Source organism: Solanum dulcamara, chromosome 7, assembly GCF_947179165.1.
Source record: "Solanum dulcamara chromosome 7, daSolDulc1.2, whole genome shotgun sequence".
Taxonomy (NCBI): Eukaryota; Viridiplantae; Streptophyta; class Magnoliopsida; order Solanales; family Solanaceae; genus Solanum; species Solanum dulcamara.
Genome location: NC_077243.1, coordinates 17817948 through 17836274, shown reverse-complemented (window position 1 = coordinate 17836274; position 18327 = coordinate 17817948). Strand labels below are relative to the sequence as shown.

The 18327-nt window shown below is 38.4% G+C and overlaps 1 protein-coding gene across 1 annotated transcript; it reads right to left on the bottom strand.

The window, feature by feature from the left end:
• Positions 1-167: 167 nt before the first annotated feature.
• Positions 168-8343, bottom strand: LOC129893930 (dnaJ protein ERDJ2A-like). Its single transcript, XM_055969373.1, has 11 exons — positions 8107-8343; positions 7186-7408; positions 6974-7069; positions 6390-6510; positions 6081-6187; positions 5744-5961; positions 4115-4292; positions 3895-4014; positions 2938-3024; positions 1348-1458; positions 168-1145 (listed from the first exon to the last, which is right to left on the bottom strand). Exons 2-11 carry the CDS (start codon positions 7369-7371, stop codon positions 315-317), a joined length of 2055 nt encoding a protein of 684 aa, XP_055825348.1. The 5' UTR covers positions 7372-7408; positions 8107-8343; the 3' UTR covers positions 168-314.
• Between the last annotated feature and the right edge of the window lie 9984 nt (positions 8344-18327).

The following is an 18327-nucleotide window of genomic DNA, read 5'->3' as shown; positions in this document are numbered from 1 at the left end:
CAAGTGAATTTAAACCTACAAATATATCAAGTGATGTGTCTTATAGGCATTGGTTGAGAACTGTAGGAACAAATTTTTCTAAGGGCAAGAGGAGGTGAACTACAAATCAATGTACATGCAGAGTAAGAAATGTGAATGGAGATAAATAAAAATGGACCCAAACCATGTAAACATGTTAGGTGAAACTCTTAAATTAACTTTCTCAAAATGTGGTTCATTCAGTGCCAAGAAGCCAACTCTAGAAAATGAATAGCACTATTCCAGCGGATATCAAAATACAGACCATTCCCTCCCTCGTGCGATTTGCCTAGAACTTACTTTCTACCCTTTCTTCGAGCGGAGCCATTAGCAAAGCCCTTTCTATTAGTATTATTGTTTTGTTTGTCAGCCTCATCATCCTCGTCTTCATCTTCATCCTCATCCTCGCTATACTCGCTCTGGTCACCCTCTTCGTCTTCTTCAATGTCATCTTCATCTTCATCTTCAACGTCATTCTCATCCTGAGCTCCCCCAGCCACATGACCACCTCGACTTCCAGCTCTGCTCCTTTTCAATACTTTTAGTTTTAAGTTTGTCTTTGTGTCGCAGCCAATCCATGCATCACACATCAAATGACAGTTTAAATTGTAATTTCCTGCCTGTGGAGCTTGGATCTTGCCCAAGATCAGTCGGCACCCTCTCTTAACTTTCGCAACAGCATCTTTAACAGCGGCAGCAATCTCCTCCATATTTGCCCCTGATGCTTCCATTTTCGCTTCAGTTATTGTTGAAGCAGTTGTTATGGCTGCTGCTTTATCCATAAAGTTGATACTTTCAGAAAACCAGACATCGTTTGAATTGGCATCTGCAAGTAAAAACCAGAAATTCTCTCCCTTGGAGAATGGATAGTATGGAGCATGCGGAAGAGCTGAGATCAAACCATTAGCACGCCTGAGTGTCACCCATGCCTGCACCGTGACAATGTCCCCCTCTTGTATGCCTTCCTCTCCCTCAGTCTCGCAAGTAACTTCAATTGTTGCATGAGGCATCAATTCCAGCACCTTCTCCACGTCTTGTAATTCAGCAGCAGATAGGCCAGCAACATCAGAAAGCAGCTCAGCACGTTCTTGAAGGGTCATGTCCAGGAGATTCTGCAGCGTACGCACCTTCCATGGACAAAAGAGAGTAAAGGTTATGACTATGACAAGAACCATGTCACGAATAATGATTAAGCAATTAGAGGGCGGTAAATATGAACAGAAGAAAAAAATCTTGAATGTACTGACACTCGAACAACCATACTTTCCTAATAGTTGTCTATAGCTATCTTCTCAAGGAACATCGTCTGGATAGGAAAAGAATGCTTACCTTCTTCGTTATCTTTGTGATGACTGCATCAGTAAAATGTGGAAGCTGTAAAAGCGAAGTAACACCTTCAGAGGATCCTGAACCTGCCTTCCTAGCACTAAGGGGAACGGCCTGCATCCACAACAGACGCACAAGATTCAATTTTCTAAAAAGCTAAAGAAGCTTTTATTTTAATGCGGATAATATAAGATTGCACGCCTTGAGATACAATGAAAAGGAGGCATGTTGACATTGACCTACCAACTAGGCTGGTTTGGTCTAGTTAAAACTCCAGGGGGTTGGAACCGGCTCAAGGACCCAAATTTACTAGCTTTTACTAGGCGAGGCCCGGTTTGTTTGTTTGTAACCAGTGGCGGACCCAGGAATTTTATGAAGGGGGTTCAAAAAAAATTAAATACGCTAATCAGAAAAAAAATATGCTTATTCGGATTCGAACCCGCGAGCTGAGACAAACTAAGGCGAAATATTGAACCCCATTTGCCACTGAGCTAGTCCTTTGGCTTATGCTCAGGGGGTTCAATATTAAATATATACACATAAATTAAAAAAATTATCTTATATATACAGTGTAATTTTTTAACGAAGGGGGTGATGAACCCCCTGAACTTGCCTTGGGTCCGCCCCTGTTTTTTTGAAGGGGGTTCAAAAAAAATTAAATACGCTAATCAGAAAAAAATGTGCTTATTCGGATTCGAACCCGCGAGCTGAGACAAACTAAGGCGAAATATTGAACTCCATTTGCCACTAAGCTAGTCCTTTGGCTTATGCTCAGGGGGTTCAATATTAAATATATACACATAAATTAAAAAATTTATCTTATATATACAGTGTAATTTTTTAACGAAGGGGGTTCGGATGAACCCCCTAAACTTGCCTTGGGTCCGCCCCTGTTTGTAACTTATTGTTCATAATATTGAAGAATGTAAAACAATACATTGTAAAATGTAAAATATTAATAAATAATTGAAAAAAATGTATTGAAGAGAAATATCTCAAACGTTATTAACTTTCAAATGAATTCCAAATGGAATACTTGGGGGCCATGTGGCCATCTTGACCCGCCCAAATTCAGCCCAACCCATCCATTTGCCACCTCGAATTAACGGCATTTTTTACAGAATTCTTCAAATTGAAACCTCAAATATTATCGAAATGAAAGTTACTTTTTATTAAAAGCCCACCCGGTCCTGGTCCACTCCAATAGCCTAGCACAGTCTGCACTGATTTTGAGTGACAATTGGGACCAGCCCAGCCCACCTTTTTTCATCTGGGACAGTTTTGGACCCTGTTTTCTGGGCCTGTTAGGTCAGTTTCCTGGGCCAAACTGTCTCAGTTTCCAGGTCTAATCAAAATGGAAAATCTAATTTGCTCCCATATGTATGGTAGAGATAGTAGGTTACCTCCCTTTCAATTAAAACATAATCAAAGTACCTCCTCAAGGATATAAAGACTTTTCTAAACAGTACCTCCTAATTCAACCTAAACTTAGCAGTTGAATGAAAAAACTATGCTTACAGTTACTTTAGTAGTAGTAAATAAGTCATTTGAAACGATCACAGAAGTATTCCTAAACAGCACTAAATCAAAGACCTGAATTATGCACTGGGAGAGCTCGATGATTCCAATTGCAGGCCTTAGCCAACCATGTCCCTTAGCAGTGCGTGGCACAGTTGCCATCTGCGTGAACAATAAACAAGATGACCACCTCCAAGTCACAATTGAAAAAGAGGGCATAAGAAACCAAAAGCTAAAGTTTAAAGTCAACTTATATTAGCCAACACATATTGAACAGCAGCAAATTGTATTCATGCGCGCACACAAAAAAAGGATGGCTGGTTGCATTAACATCAGACAATCTCAACCAAAAAGAAAAGCTGTTTGACCAAATAAGTTCAAAACTACATCTATAAGAAATTAACTAAAGCTGAACACTATCGAGAACACAGAATACTGATCAAAAATATTCTTCAAATGTTACCATCTAACCTCTGTAAATATGTCAAGTAAAGTGAAATACTGTTCTAATATCTTCACTTTGCCCTCACAATTACATTTTACTATGATGCAAACGAGAAGTAGATAAGGGTAGATTATTGAAGATCAGAAAAGAGAATCTAAAGAACGGAAACTAGGTGAGGACATTTCTTCAAAACTTGATTGCTAAAAAGCTTGTCAACATAGACTTGTTCATGGTCAGTTTCCTGAGAATGTTACAAGTTTGAGCTTGCCTTTTTATGTCTTACTCTAAATTCATAGCAATTTTATATTTATCCTTTTATTTACTTTGGAGTGTTTGTTGTGGTTGTTCCATTTGGAAAATAAAAGGCACTATGTTTTCTAGCAAGAAAAACAAGAGAATTACTCCAATTTGGACAGCCTATTAGCTTTCCACCAGTAACCTGGTACTTCCGTAACAAATTCAATAAATCAGATTCAACCCAAAGTATTGAAAGTCGGCATACGTGCCATCTGATGAATAATAATAGCATGAAACTTAAGCTCTGAGATGAAAAACTGCATGATACTAAAAGTAACGGAAAAAACTACCTTCATTAGCCCTTCGAGAAGGCGAGGCGTAAGCTGCAGCACCTGTTTATAATCTTGCTGCAAGTTACTAGAGAAAGTGTCTGCTTTACGAAGTAAATGGGCTTGAATCAATAATTCGGCCTGAAAAAGGAAGGAACCAAACTTAGCTACAAGAGATTTATGGTTAATATAAAATGCTTCAACTATCATGATTCATCGCTATATCTCTTTTGAGCTTCACCTTAACAATAGCAGGAGGTTGTTTCCAAAATTTTGCTTGTTCCTGCCTGGCATTCTTACCATCCAGGTTCAGTTCACTTTTCACAAGTTTGAAGAGTTCCTGAAGAGGTTCATCATCGGCTCTTCGGACTGGAATATCCATGAATTCAGCTGCCTTAATGAATACATCCATAACTTTGCTGCAATTTCAAGTGTCACAAGCAGTTTAAAAAACAATAACACACATACTGAACGCACTCAATATCAACCAAGGCAAAATGCTTAATTTTCAAAGATTGAGGAAGGACATAATTAAAACATCTCAAACGCCCTTTCACCTTCCACACCTTCAGTAGGATGTGATTTTGGTGTGCGAAGATCAAGAAAATTGTTTAACAAAAAGGAAACATGAACAATACATTTGGAACAAGATAAAGGCTGACAATAAAGAAAATATTTTGATCAAGAACAATAAAGAAAATATTAAAAATGAAAACTAAACAGAACGTCAGGGCCAATACTTGATCTTCAAAGAAAGAAAAAAGAGCCCTTAACTAATCAAGTCACAGATGGGGCAGGAAATCGTAACACAATGCTGGTTTAGATTGAATTAGGAAAATGGGAGATGTCCGCTAACAAAGGTTCTTTGTTTTCGAGCAACATGACCATCGCATTGCTTCGCAAGATGAAAATTCAATCCTAGGAAGTCCTATGGACAGATACCTCAATCGAAGAGAAAATGAATATGAGTTGCATAGACATTTGCCTTGAACAATGTTGTAAGGCTAATAGACAATCGCTTGTGTACATAGGAAATAATATTAAGCTTTTCCTGAAGAGAACTATAGCAGCCTCAAACATGCCCTTCAACATACCAAGAGATATATCTCCAAACTCAAAATGTTGTAATTAACTAATTATTAGTTTATTTTTATTCTTTTGATATGGTGTTGGGGCCTTGCGTACACCTCGACTAATTTCACGGGATACCTGCTACCTCCCACCAACACAAGTACTTGGTAACTCTGTCCAATTTTGACACACTTGATAAAATAAATAATTATATTTCTGACTGGATGCTAACATAATCTATCTAGAGGAACCATAGAAGCTAGATAGCAATTACAAATAGCTGATCTAAATTGGTTAAGCATATGTAGCATGGAGTAGAGTAAAGAAACACAAATTTAACTAGCATGGCCAAAATCTGCATACGAGACGGTTAATTAAGGAATTATACTGATTTTTAGATTCACCAGAAGCTAATGAGAAAGAATGAAAACGGATGAGATCTAACACTTATAGAACTGAAAAAAGTAGTCCTCCCACCATTCTAATCGAAAAAAGGATCAGTTCTATTCTGGTATAAGATTTGCCAAGGGATAACTGGGAGCCTCTCAACCAATGGTTGTATGAGTTTTCTCCAACAAAGAGTAACTATTTCTATTTCTTTTTTTGCTGAGGATGTATAAATTCAAAAGGAAGTTTTCATTGAAGATAAATTCTATAAGAATTAATTTGATCGAGTTAGTATTACTACTTCGCTTAACGCACCATCATATTTTTACAGGAGGCTTCACTATGGAACATGTCAAATTATATTTATGTGCTGAACAATAACAGTGCATATATGTAGCAAAAAAAAACTTACCTTGGAGCCAAGGAGGGCTTCACTAAATCAAAATAAGTGACAAGAGTTTCACGCCTGACATTACTTCCCCCATACTTTGATGCTCTTGATAGATAAACAACACCAAACGCCATTGGCAACAGTATAAAACCTCCAAGAATCCAAATTAATAATATACCACCAGATGAGCCATTAAAATCAAGCAGAAACTGAGGAAGCGCTATTCCCATTTGAAAACCCTACAGCAGGATGTAATACTGTTAGTATCTATGTGCGGATTTCAAGGCACTGAACAAATTTCTCTCATTCCACATATAAAATGACTTGTATAATTTTATTACTGGATAAGAATCAACACCTGTCTACCATCTGGATGTCCATATTTCTCATAATTCTCCCTTGAGACCGGATCTGTCAGGGCCTGGTAAGCTTTGGAAATATACTCCACAAAATACTTATGAGCAGCTGAAAATCGAGAAGAAAGATTAATATTAACTGGTTAGCAGACATCATAATACAGAATGTCCCATTCTTCATCAATTTCAGTTTCTTTTTCCCCCTTTCTTTCTTCTTTTGTTTCCTCTCTCTTTCTTACTTATAGAGAGGTGGATCTTCATCATTTAGAGGTGAAGTGACACATAAACTGCATTCCCATAACACCTCTCACCTGGATCAGGGTTTTTGTCTGGGTGGTATTGTATTGAAAGTCTCCTATATGCCTTCTTTATTACAGATTCGGAAACTCCTGGTTCTAGCCCAAGAATACTGAATGGATCAAAAGCTTCAATCTGATTTAAAAGAAAAGATAAATGTCAGCCAGACCTTTACTTGCAACATTTATTGGCTCTTTTTTTCTTTTTCCAATTCTTTTGGCTGGGTGGGGGTAGGGGGAATCACAAAATATCTTTTCCTAACCAAGGGCGTAGTGAAAAGGGTTCAATTTAATTCCTTTCGCCAACACATTACACTGAGTAGATAGAGTAAAAACTGTTGTTGTGTATGTATATATAAGTTTTCGAATCACGTTGACACAACGGGAGGCTTCTAGTATAATGGAAAAGGAGGTTCAAATTTTACTTTTAAGTCACAAATCAAATCCCATGCATGGAATCTAGTTTTTAATCGAATCCCCTTATTTAAGTTCCTTGCTCTGCCACTGTTCTTAACAACGATATGCAAGGAGAAAAATCTAGGATAACCTATTAATGTCATTTAAAGAACTGAAGTAATTGTAGCATGGTTGAATTTCACCTCACGACTACTTTGCTTGATGCAATAAACAAGGAAAACCACAATGACCCAAAGCAGCAGCACGGTAAAGTTGCTACAGGTTGAAAACTTAGAGATCTGCATGAGGAAATTCAAAGATTAGAATACAGGATATTGGGTCGCAAGACCAATAACATAACTCCGTGCCTACATCGAACATAAAATTGTATACAGATGCTTGGCTGAAAGCTCACCCTTCGAAAAATGGATTTGCGATATTTTCCTGATCGAGAGCAAACTGAACACGCACAGTGAATACTCTTTTCCTCTTTTGAAGCAGCACGGAGTAATTTAAGTATTGTATAGGGTACTAAGGGCAAGGCAATTATTGACAATATAAAAATTGGGAACAAGGCACTATTTTCTCCAGAGTCAGCCATGAGAACTTCTCCACAGATAGTCCGCAGATGCTATAACCTGCAAACATACGTGATAGTATAAATAAATTGATTAGGACTGCACCAAGTGGGGATAGCAGCCTTAATTCCAATAATGATAACTAACTATACTGCACTATTTCTAAAGAATCCTAATTATCTTTTAAAGACAAGTCATTTAGCATTGAAATGAAAGCGGAATGGGCGCAGATGATTCATATAGCTGAATCCAAATAGATTGGGATTGAATCACATGTGATTGATTCTATACTGTACCAGCTCCTAACCACAAATAGGCAATTGTAGGGAAAACAACTGAAATTATCAGCAAAATTCAGCTCGGTCAACTGATCCCTTCATACATATAACCTGGGAAATTAGTGTTATGAACCTCAATAGCACAGAAACATAAGTAAACTAATTAAGTACCCTAACAATAATCTCTCAAATGAATAAACTCAAAACCATTGGGACAAAAAATCATCAAAATGGGAACTCTAGATTTGCAAGCCTAAGTCCCCCCAAAAAATGAGAAATCAAAGTTATTCATTCTCAGACAACAGCAAAACCCATAGAAAGACTCTCATTTAACGCACCCCAGCAAAAAAAAAAGCAGGATTAGGTCAAATAGTGAAACCCCATTTGAATTCAACAGTCAGTTCCCCTTCAAAAGTCAAAACCAAGAAATTCCAAGATTTGCATAAAAACGAAACAAGAGAATGAGGAAACCAAACTTGCCTATATGTAAGTGGTCGTTTCTTCAACTTGCAAAATCGGCTATGAAGAATGTTGAAATTGGATTGAGGAACTAGGGACTTGGTAACCCGAAACGTAAGCCCCCAAAGATTTTATTTTTCTCCCAATCCGTTTACTTTGCAGCTTGCAATTGAAAATTGTGGGTTTTGTAAGGATTTGACATTAGGGGAGATTTTTTCAATCTTTTCATTTGGACTGAGCCATGAAGTTGAGGGCAAAATTGTACCTTTAAATGAAAAATTTATGCGTGACGTTCTGGATTTTTAGCGCGCGCGCTTTGTTTCTTGTGGATTTTCTTTTTACCCATCTCCGGAAACTTCCCTTTTTACTTTTTTTGGTGACTATTTATCATTAGCAGTGGAGTTAAAAAATTTAATAAGGGGTTTAAAATTTAAAAAAGTAGACACATGAATTAATTGAAGAGTTTCGACATATATTATTTATATATAAAAAATTATTTTAATCATATATAAATAATATAATTTTTGCCGAAGGGGTTCAAATGAAACCCAAGCCACCATGTGGCTTCGCCCCCGTTTATCATTCGGACAACTTCCTTTTATTTGTTTTTTATGTTTCTTTTGTCTTGTCTTTTTTTACCTTCTCCGTCTCAATTTACTTATGTTATTTTCTTTTTAATCTATTTTATATATAAAAGAAATTCTTTCTTAACGATTCTCTAATTCATTTTTTAAAATAAAGACAATTCTCCGATTTAAATTAAATTAAAACACAAAATTAAAGTATATTTTTATATATTTTTAATTTAATATCATAAAATTTTAATATTATTAAAATTAGATAAATAAATTAAATGCAAGAAAAAGTAGCAAGACCAAGGTAAAATTTACCTCTTTACTATTTGAAATTTTTTTAATTTATCTTGTTATATCCAAATAACAAAAAAAATGGTGTTACTTGCATGTCCAAAAATACCCCTCTAAACTAATGATTGACCGACATAGAAAAAGTTCTAGCAATTTTTTCACATAAATAGTAGTATGTGACATGGTCTTGGATTTCTTGTTTGGGCTCATCATATGTTTACTATGGGCTTAGACGGAACTTCCTATGTTATACTATTCAATTCTCATGTTTGTAGTTCGAAAGGAAGAGGATCCCAGGAAATTTGGGATCCATAGTCGAGGGGAAAATCACCTGTTTGATTCCTTTGATGAAGAAAGTCTCAATTCCAGTGGGCTCGATCCCATCTCTTCCTCTAGTTAGGGATGTCGCATATCAGCCTCAATAGCAGTCGCACATGCGTCGTTACCACTGTAATCATTGATGTTGCTGATGCACTGTTAGGAAGAGAGGCCTTACATACGCAATTTTAGTGGCGAACTAGAAGAGAGAAAAGACTGTAACATCCCTCAAAAAATTTCCCTAAGATTCGGACCTTTCTTGTACACGTGTAAGGTCGAACTCGAGTATTGTGAAGCAATTGCATGAGTAAGATGAGTCTTTGAGAAATTGAACAGCGTTAGAGGTGATATGGGGTCATGAAGGACCCCTAGGACCAAGCTAAGTCCAAAAGATCCGTCGTGGCTAAGCTTTAGGATGAGTTCGTAAAAGGGATCGACTTCTAAAGACCCTATCTTTTGAAAGGCGAAAATCTGGGTGGCCCACGACCTATCAAATTAAAGGTCGTCGAGTCTTCTTTCTAACGCCACCAAGAATGTAATTTTTGGAGTTCGGAGTCGAAAGATATGACGATCCTAAGATGAACTAGCACAATAGAGATTTTCAGGCTTGGGTTGCAATTGCTAGAAAATTGGGCTTGGCGCCGCAGTGGCGCGATGCGCCACTATCGCGCCAGAAATATGCCTCAGTAGTTTGGGCTCTGGCGCGGCGCGCCACTAAAAGGTGTGCAGGGTTTTTCAAGCCAATTTCCACAACCTAGAAAATATTGGCCTTGGCGCTGTAAGGGCGCGACGCGCCACTATCGCGCCAGAAACATGCCTCACTAGTTTGGTCTCTGGCGCGGCGCGCCACTGCGAGGTGTGCAGGTTTTAGGCATAATCAGCCTGGCGCTGCAATGGCGCGATGCGCCACTATCGCGTCAGGTGCATTCTTGCCTATTTTTCAGAACTTTTAAGAAGGGGCAATTTGGGAACTTACCCAAATTATATATGTATCACCCTAGACGATTTTGAGATCATATTTTTAGCCCCCACTCTCTCTCTAAAAGCCCTAGGAGCTTCTATCTCTCTCTCTTCTTCTTCTTCTTCTCCATTTCCAACAAGAAGAGTTTCAAGAGCTTCAAGAATTTAAGCCTTCTATTGAAGACCTAACATCAAGGTTTCTTCAAAGTCTTCAAACAAGGTATGTAAAGCTAACCTGAAATATGGATTGAGTTCTTCCATATGCCCATAGATGTGTTGGTTAGGAGTTGTGAAAGAGTTGCACCTTCTAGAAAGGTTTTCTTGAAAGTTTTCCCTAAAACTATGGAATGTCTTTAGATACAAATGGTTGATGGATGATTTTAATAACTTGAGTTACTAAATAGTTATTTTTCATATTATTAACTACAAATGTATCTTTGTATATAGATTTATAGGTATTGACGATATTCTTGAGTTGAGTTTTGTTGAGAGTATGAATTCATGTTTCATTCACATGAACCCAAGATGAGATTTCTTTGGTCATAATTTGTCTTGAGTTGAGATGGATGATTTTGTGTATATGTGTATTGATTGGAATGAAAAGAATGAATTGGATAGTTAAGAATGTCCTTTTTGCTTTCACAAATTGAACATAGGACTAAAATAAGGATTTTGGAGTAGATGTTTGATGATTGAGGTGATGATGATACTTGACAATGATGTGATGATAATGTTTGATGATGACGTAAATGATAATATATATGATGATGTGATGATGATGTTTTGATGACGGTGTGAGTGATGACGTGAATGGTGCTTATTTAATATGTGTAGTATGATTGATGAAGAGGTATATTGATGAGGATGTTATGTGATAAAGCGAATTGGAGTCTAATGTGATTATGTGATATGTGATTTGCATAATTTGAGTTGATTGGAGTCTTATGAGTATTTTGGAAATAAAGGATCTTTTGAGAAGGAGTTTTAAATAAATAATTTGTGAGCATTTTTGTATAAACTATTTATACACTATTTTTGAGTTTAAGAAATGATTATTTTCATCTATGATTTAAAAAGAGTTTAAACATGAGTTGAGTATGAGGAGTCTTTAAATGAGTTGAGTATTTTTACATTAAAGTATCTATTTTGAGTTTGAGTTGAGGGGTTGAAATTATGTTTTAATGTACATAATATTTTCTACATTCATCGAGTTGAGATTGTACAAGTTTTAAAGAGAAGAGTTTGATGATTTGAGTTGAGTTTTGAAAAGAGTCCAATGAGACTTGCCATTATGACTTATTTGAGTTGAAATGAGAACAGAGTTGATGAGGTGGTAATGTTCCACATGAAACTAGCCGTGAGGGCTTGTTTGAGATGATTGGAGGGAGTCTTATGAGCATGGAGTCATGGGAGGAGTATCGAGCACCGAAGCGGATGAGAGTATAGTATATACTCGAACCCCAGAAACTACGCCGCCAACGTAGGTAGAGATGGAACCGTTAAAGTCGGATGCTTCCCGAGGGATGGAACCGTTAAAGTCGGATGTTTCCCGTGGGATCAAACCATTAAAGTCGGATGTTTCCTATTTTTATTATCCTGAAATGATAGGACTTGACTAATCGATGGTATCCATGATTAGGGAGGCGTTCATGTCTTGGCAAGGTATGGACGGACGTGGCAACAACGTCTGATTGTTGTACTATCACCGGCTCATAGGTGATGGTTGTCGGATAAGAGAAACTCCCATTTAGGTCTTGATAGTACTCCGAGTCAGTTGAATTGAGTGGTTTACGAGTTGGTCCTATCTAAACTATTTCTTGTTAGACTTAGGGCATTTGAGTGAGTTGTTATATGCTTATGAGTTAGTCCTGTCTAAACTAGTTCTTGTTAGACTTAGGACACTTGAGTGAGTTGTTACGTATTTATTGAGTTGAGTCCTTTGAGTTGAATTGTAAAATGTTGCATAATTTGATTTGCATATTTACTGAGTTGAGTCCTTTGAGCTGACTGTTGAGCTGAATGTTGAGTTGATTGTATATGGTCGGATTGGATTAGATGAATTGTGATTGGATTGAATAGAATGGTATGTGACTAGATTGGATTTGATTATTGAGTTGATTGTTGAGTTGAGTGTATATAATCGGATTGTACATGATTGAAAGGGATCGAATTGTAAATGATTTGATTGAACTGCATTGTACATAATTGGATTGGCTTGTATGGTATATGATTGGTCTCTGTCTAAATTGTATCCTTACTTTAGATTTACGATGCCTTATTTGAGTCTCTTTTATCCTTCTGATTTGAGATATGTGGACCGATGTTATTCTTCCTTGAGGTATGTTTCATTCTGCCATATTACATACTCGTACATTCCACGTACTGACGTCCATTTGGACCTGCATCATTTCATGATGCAGCGACAGATTTAAGAGATCGTCAATAGGAGCATTATTGGGGATCTAGTTCACACTCAGCGTATTGGTGAGTCCTCCCCTACTTTCGGAGGACACCGCTTATGAAATCTTGCATTGAGTTAGCCCTTTTCATTTTTATTTAAGGTAGCCATGAACATGTCATTGGCACCAATTAGATAGTGGTGATAGAGGCTTCATAGACTAGATAGTGATGAGTCGATTGAGTATTTCTATCCTTGAGTTATTCTTGTCAAACTATTTTTAAATACAAATATTTTAGTTGATCAGTCGGCCAATGGCCTTTATTCTTTGAGTTGGATGGGTGAATTGAGTTGCCCGCCAAATTATTTTTTATTTTTAAACTTTCCGCTGAATAAATGAATGAACGGATGTGTGATCAGGCTATGTGGTTCGCTTGGGAGCCAGAAATGGTTTCTGAGTGCCGGTTATGTCTAGGGTACCCTCTCGGGGCGTGACAAAGACAATGAAAGATTCTTCCCCCAGCCTAAGGACACCGATACTAGCCTAAAGCTTAAACCATGGCACTAAGGAGTAAGTTGGCCTACATAATCAAGGAATGAGTCCTGAAGCCGGGGATCAAAATGAGACAATTCCACATGAAAAATTGTCCAACTCAATTATGTATTCATTTTAAAATCAAATTTACTCATCTATTATTGATCTGGAGAAATGTCACCCTTCCCCTTTTCGAATTGCAGCAATTTTACAAGTTTAATAGTATTTTAAAGAAATATATTATACAATTCAAATTTTAAAAATTTAGATAAAAGTGAAATCAAATAATATAATCTTCTTTTGAAAACGATCAAATGAATAATCAAATCATTAAAAAAAAACTTTGATATTATAAAAAAGGATATTTGAAAAACTAAATTTTTAAATGCATAAAATTAAACCTTAATGGCACAATAACTTAGATTCGAAATTAGTCTCTGTTCTCTCTACAACCCTAAATCTCTCTACTGTTCATCCAACACACCTTCACAACAGGTCTGCCGGAATGGCCTTACCGCCGCCGGTGGAGCTTCCCAGACCACCAGAACAAGCCTCATCCTCTAATCCAGCTAATACCACTTTGAATCTGCAAAAAGATACTGAAAATGCAATTTCAAGTGAGGTTGGATTGATTCAAAATGCACAACATTTTCCCAATCAAATTGGGAGCAATCATCAGGCGATTTATGCGAGAACTGCATCTGAGTCGCCTGAAATGCGCCTCCAAAATCGAACAACTTCAGGCGAGATTCAAGACATGGCAGCCACTGAAAGGAGCCGCTCACAGTCGCCGTCGTCGTGCCTTCATATTCGAAGCGGCTCCGGAGAGATTCGAACCATCGAACTTACTGGGGGTTACTCACAAGGTCATGGCGCAGCTGTAGGAACAATCTTCACCGGAGAAATCATCGCCGGTGAAGAAAGTGGTGTCGGCGCAGCTGCTCAGGCGACCCATTTTAAACAAAAGTTATACCAGAATGTTCCTCAGCTTGATGCGCCTCTCCTAAGCTCAGAGCGCCACTTCGAATCACCTCTATTGGATTCGAATATCCCTTGGGCCTCTGAGAACAGTAGGAGCCACGAAGTTGCAGGTTCAGCAGCACAAACTCAAGAAATTCAATGTACGGAGAAGGAATGTAACAGTAAGTCGTCAACGGAAATTCAAGATAAGTCCTCTCAACCCACTAATTTCTCTCAATATGAACAATTTCATTATGTTAACAATAATGTTGATGGTCAACTACCTGTGAATACACTCGAACAAATGACTTATGGTTCTACTGCTAGGAATAATATTATAGCTATGACCAATGACAAAAGAAATGATCAGAATGATAGAACTCAAACTCCCTTAGTTGTCAATCAAAGTGGTCATGAAAAGAATCACTCGCAAGAGATTCAAAACAAGGAAACTATTAAGGATCCTAACAATAGGAAACATGTTGATCAGGCCATCATCGAAACTAGTGTCGAAACTATTGAAAAACCCACCGGAATCGCTATTCCGGTGAACGCCCAAAATAATTCGCAATCCCAAAACGACCCACATACCATTACGAATGATAAAAATCAAAAATCCCAATTTTTAGGCACCCCGAACTCAAATTCTAAAATTCCAACTTGCACAAATAGAGCCGAAAATAGTCTTGTCGTGCCCGAATCTGTTTTGGTTGATTGTATCACCACCCCAAGCAATCCTAGCACTTCCACTAATCCCAAACGTACCAACCATCCTCCCGTTTCAGAATTTCCTCCCATTTCATCCAATTTCCAAAAATTCAACTCGAAAAACTCTAAAAATCCGGTAGTGTCCTTAACCCCCACCGCGCTACCTCCTAAGATTAAGCCCCCTACCAACCAACCCACCACCACAAACCACCCTCCACCCCCTATAGCAAAGCAATCCATGGCTACAAGACTAAGAGCCAAACAAGCTGAGCCTACAACCAGAATTGACCTAACACCCCCAAAAAGGGTGACAAAACAAGGTTGTCCGGCTATCATATTTAAGAGAGAAGACTACATGATTAAGATGGCTGAATCATGTAAGTATACTCTCGTAGGCAAATTTTACAGCCCAATGCCAAAGATGGAGGTAATACGAAAAAAGTTCATTACTCAAACTGAACTTAGGGGCAAGGTCAAGATCACCCATTTTAATTCTAGACATATATATATTGATCTTGACAATGAACATGATAGAGCTACTGTTTTAGACAGTAAGAGAATGTACATAGACGGTGTATTCATGAGATTTCAAGTTTGGACCCCTACTTTCGATCCAAAGTATGAAACCCCCATTCTCCCTGTTTGGGTCATACTCCCGGAACTCTCTTGGCATTGTTTCCATAAAGAATTTGTTACGCTCCTGCTTGCGGACGTGGGACAAGTGTTGTACTTGGACATGGCCTTCATGCAAAAGACAAGGGGGAGTGTAGCAAAAGCAAAAGTCTAAATGGACATCACCAAGCCTAGAATCCAAAGTGTATGGATTGGATTCGACGAAAACGATGATCCAAATGGAGAAGGAAGATGGCAGGACATCGAATATGAAGATGTGCCCCTTTACTGTACTTACTGCAAACACCAAGGTCATACTCCTTTTGCCTGCCCCATCAGCAGAAGAGATACAGAACGAAACAAGGCCAAAGGCAAGGAAGAAGAGCCAAAGAAAGATGCGGCGCCAAAAAACACAGGTATGATCTCTACTCCTATTGTCTTAACTAATGCTGTAAGTTTCAGGCAACAGGTACCACTAGCAGAAACCACCACCTCAACTCAAGAAGGAAGCCGCAAGGTTAAGGAGCACTCAACCAATCAAAACAGGAATGAAGTTTCAAACGACCAATGGGAAACCCAAAAGCGAAGAAAATTCAAAGGTAAGACTCAAGCTGTGCAAAACACCCAAAAGATACAAAGTAACACTCAACAGGTCTATAAACCCACTCAAGCCAAGACTACAGGTATTGACTCAATACTCCCAGACCCCAGTCCCCATCTTAATTGTGATATTGTTAGTAAAATGCAAACAGGACAAAGCGGTCGACAACCAGGTATTGACTCAATGCTCCCAATCCCCCATGGCTCCCCGAACAATATTTTAACTATATTGTCTGATTCTGTAGCTGATGGAGGTGAGGATGGTATTCAGAAGAAGCCAACTAACCTGCAAGATGGGGTGTCCAGAGGGGGGGTTTTGTCTCATGTTTTGCATGAGAATTTTTTGATTGACCCTAGGAATGACTTTAGAGCCCCTGCTACCACTACAAATATGTTTCAGCATCCTTCTTCCCAGCAAAGTGACAAAATGGACCTTATTAATGCTCAAAGAATGGCTTCCAAACTGACCCCTACTGTGAGTGCAGATGTGGGAGCAAATCAGCCCCCAAAACAACTTCAACAGGTTGTTCAGGTGCATGATTTCAGACCTGCTGGCACTGCTATTGAATTTGGTCAAATTGCAGCTTCAGGTTTGGGAGGTTATTCAGCCCATATGCAGTCTCAAAAACTGCAGGTTTTGGGGCAGGTCTCAACTGCAGATTTGGAGGAAAATTTGCAGGTTTTGGGTGCTAGTTCAGCCCCCAGTTTGAAAAAAAAAATGTGCAAGCTATGGCTCCTACACTTGCATCATTTCAGCACCAAAGGCAAAGTTTTGGTCACATTGAGAGGGCTGAAAATGACCAAGCTACTGGCTGCAGTTTCAGCACAATCTTAAGTGACCAAGTGTCTAGTCCTTGCTCCCACCAAGTGCAAGATTCAAACTCCAAACAACAAGACACTTACAACATTAATGATATGAAATTCTCAGCTACCCCTAGCAACTCTAATCAGCCTGCTACCTCTAAAACTCTAAGGAGAAAGAGAGCTAGAAAGAAGAAACTAGAAAAGCAACAAGAAGTTGCAGCCTCCACCCCTACAACCACTGTTCATACAAGTGAAAAAGATAACAATGGTGAGGTGGTTTCAAGCTCTTGCTCACAGTATGTTCTCCTAGATCAGACCACTCCAATAAGAAGTCCAGATTTTGGTTGTGAAGATCCCCTTAATCTTACCCCTTTGAATATTCAGCCAGCTCCTTTTATGCAACCTGAAAATGCCACCAACATCCTACGCACTAACAATGAGGATCAAACTTCAACTCCTGCTAGTGATGATGAATATGGTGTTATTCATTCGGAGGATGAATATGACCAAGACTTTCAAGGTGAGGTTGAATTTGAGGATGAAGGAGAGACTACTGAACAGTCCATTAAAACAGCTGCTCCATCCAAGACCACTACTAAGGTCACGAATGACGAGATGAACCAACTAGCTAGTGAGCAAGGCTTATCACCTAGAGGCATTCATCATAATTCAAAATTTACAACTATTCATGCTTCTATTAGCAGACCAAACACTAGGCTCCACAACCTTAGATCCCATCAATGATTAACACAATTGTATGGAATGCAAGAGGTATCAATACCAAAGAAGTCATAGATAGACTAAACTCTCTCAAACATATCCATCAAACGTCCATAATTTCCATCCTAGAACCTTTTTCTAACAATGCTCATCTGCAAAGCTTTAGAATCAACCTTGGTATGGATGGGTCCGCTTGTAATCCTAATGGCAAGATTTGGATCTTCTGGACTCAAGATGTCGATTGTAAAGTTATTGATGTTGACGACCAACAGATCACTTGCGAGGTGAAACACGTAGAGCATCAAAATGCATTTCTTATGACATTTGTTTATGGAAAATGCAAAGATACTCTTAGAAGGCCACTCTGGGATAGGCTCCTTCACCACACTCCCACTAACCTTCCTTGGTGCACAGTTGGAGACTTCAATGTCATTACCTCCACTAATGAGAAACTTGGTGGAATCCCTTATAACATGCGAAAAAGCTTCGAGTTTATCAGCGTTATTGAAGCTTGCGGCCTTACAGATTTAGGGTATCATGGCTCAGACTACACTTGGTGTAATCAACGAGATATGCATAAAAGAATTTGGAAGCGACTCGATAGAGCTATGGTGTCCGATAATTGGTTAGCCGTTATGCCTCACACTTCAATTACCCATCTTCCCTCTACTGGTTCTGACCATAACCCTTTACTAATAGAGATGAATGCTAGGCAGGATTCCGCGATTAAATATTTTAAATTCTTGAATTGTTGGGTGGAT

Bases quoted from the DNA above. Each gene is read 5' to 3' on its own strand.
- LOC129893930 (XM_055969373.1), bottom strand. From the start codon at position 7,371: ATGGCTGACTCTGGAGAAAATAGTGCCTTGTTCCCAATTTTTATATTG. The intron at 6,511-6,973 runs GTGAAATTCAAC...CTTTTAAATCAG, and splicing joins TCAAGCAAAGTAGTCGTGAG to ATTGAAGCTTTTGATCCATT. The intron at 5,962-6,080 runs GTGTTGATTCTT...ATCCTGCTGTAG, and splicing joins GACATCCAGATGGTAGACAG to GGTTTTCAAATGGGAATAGC.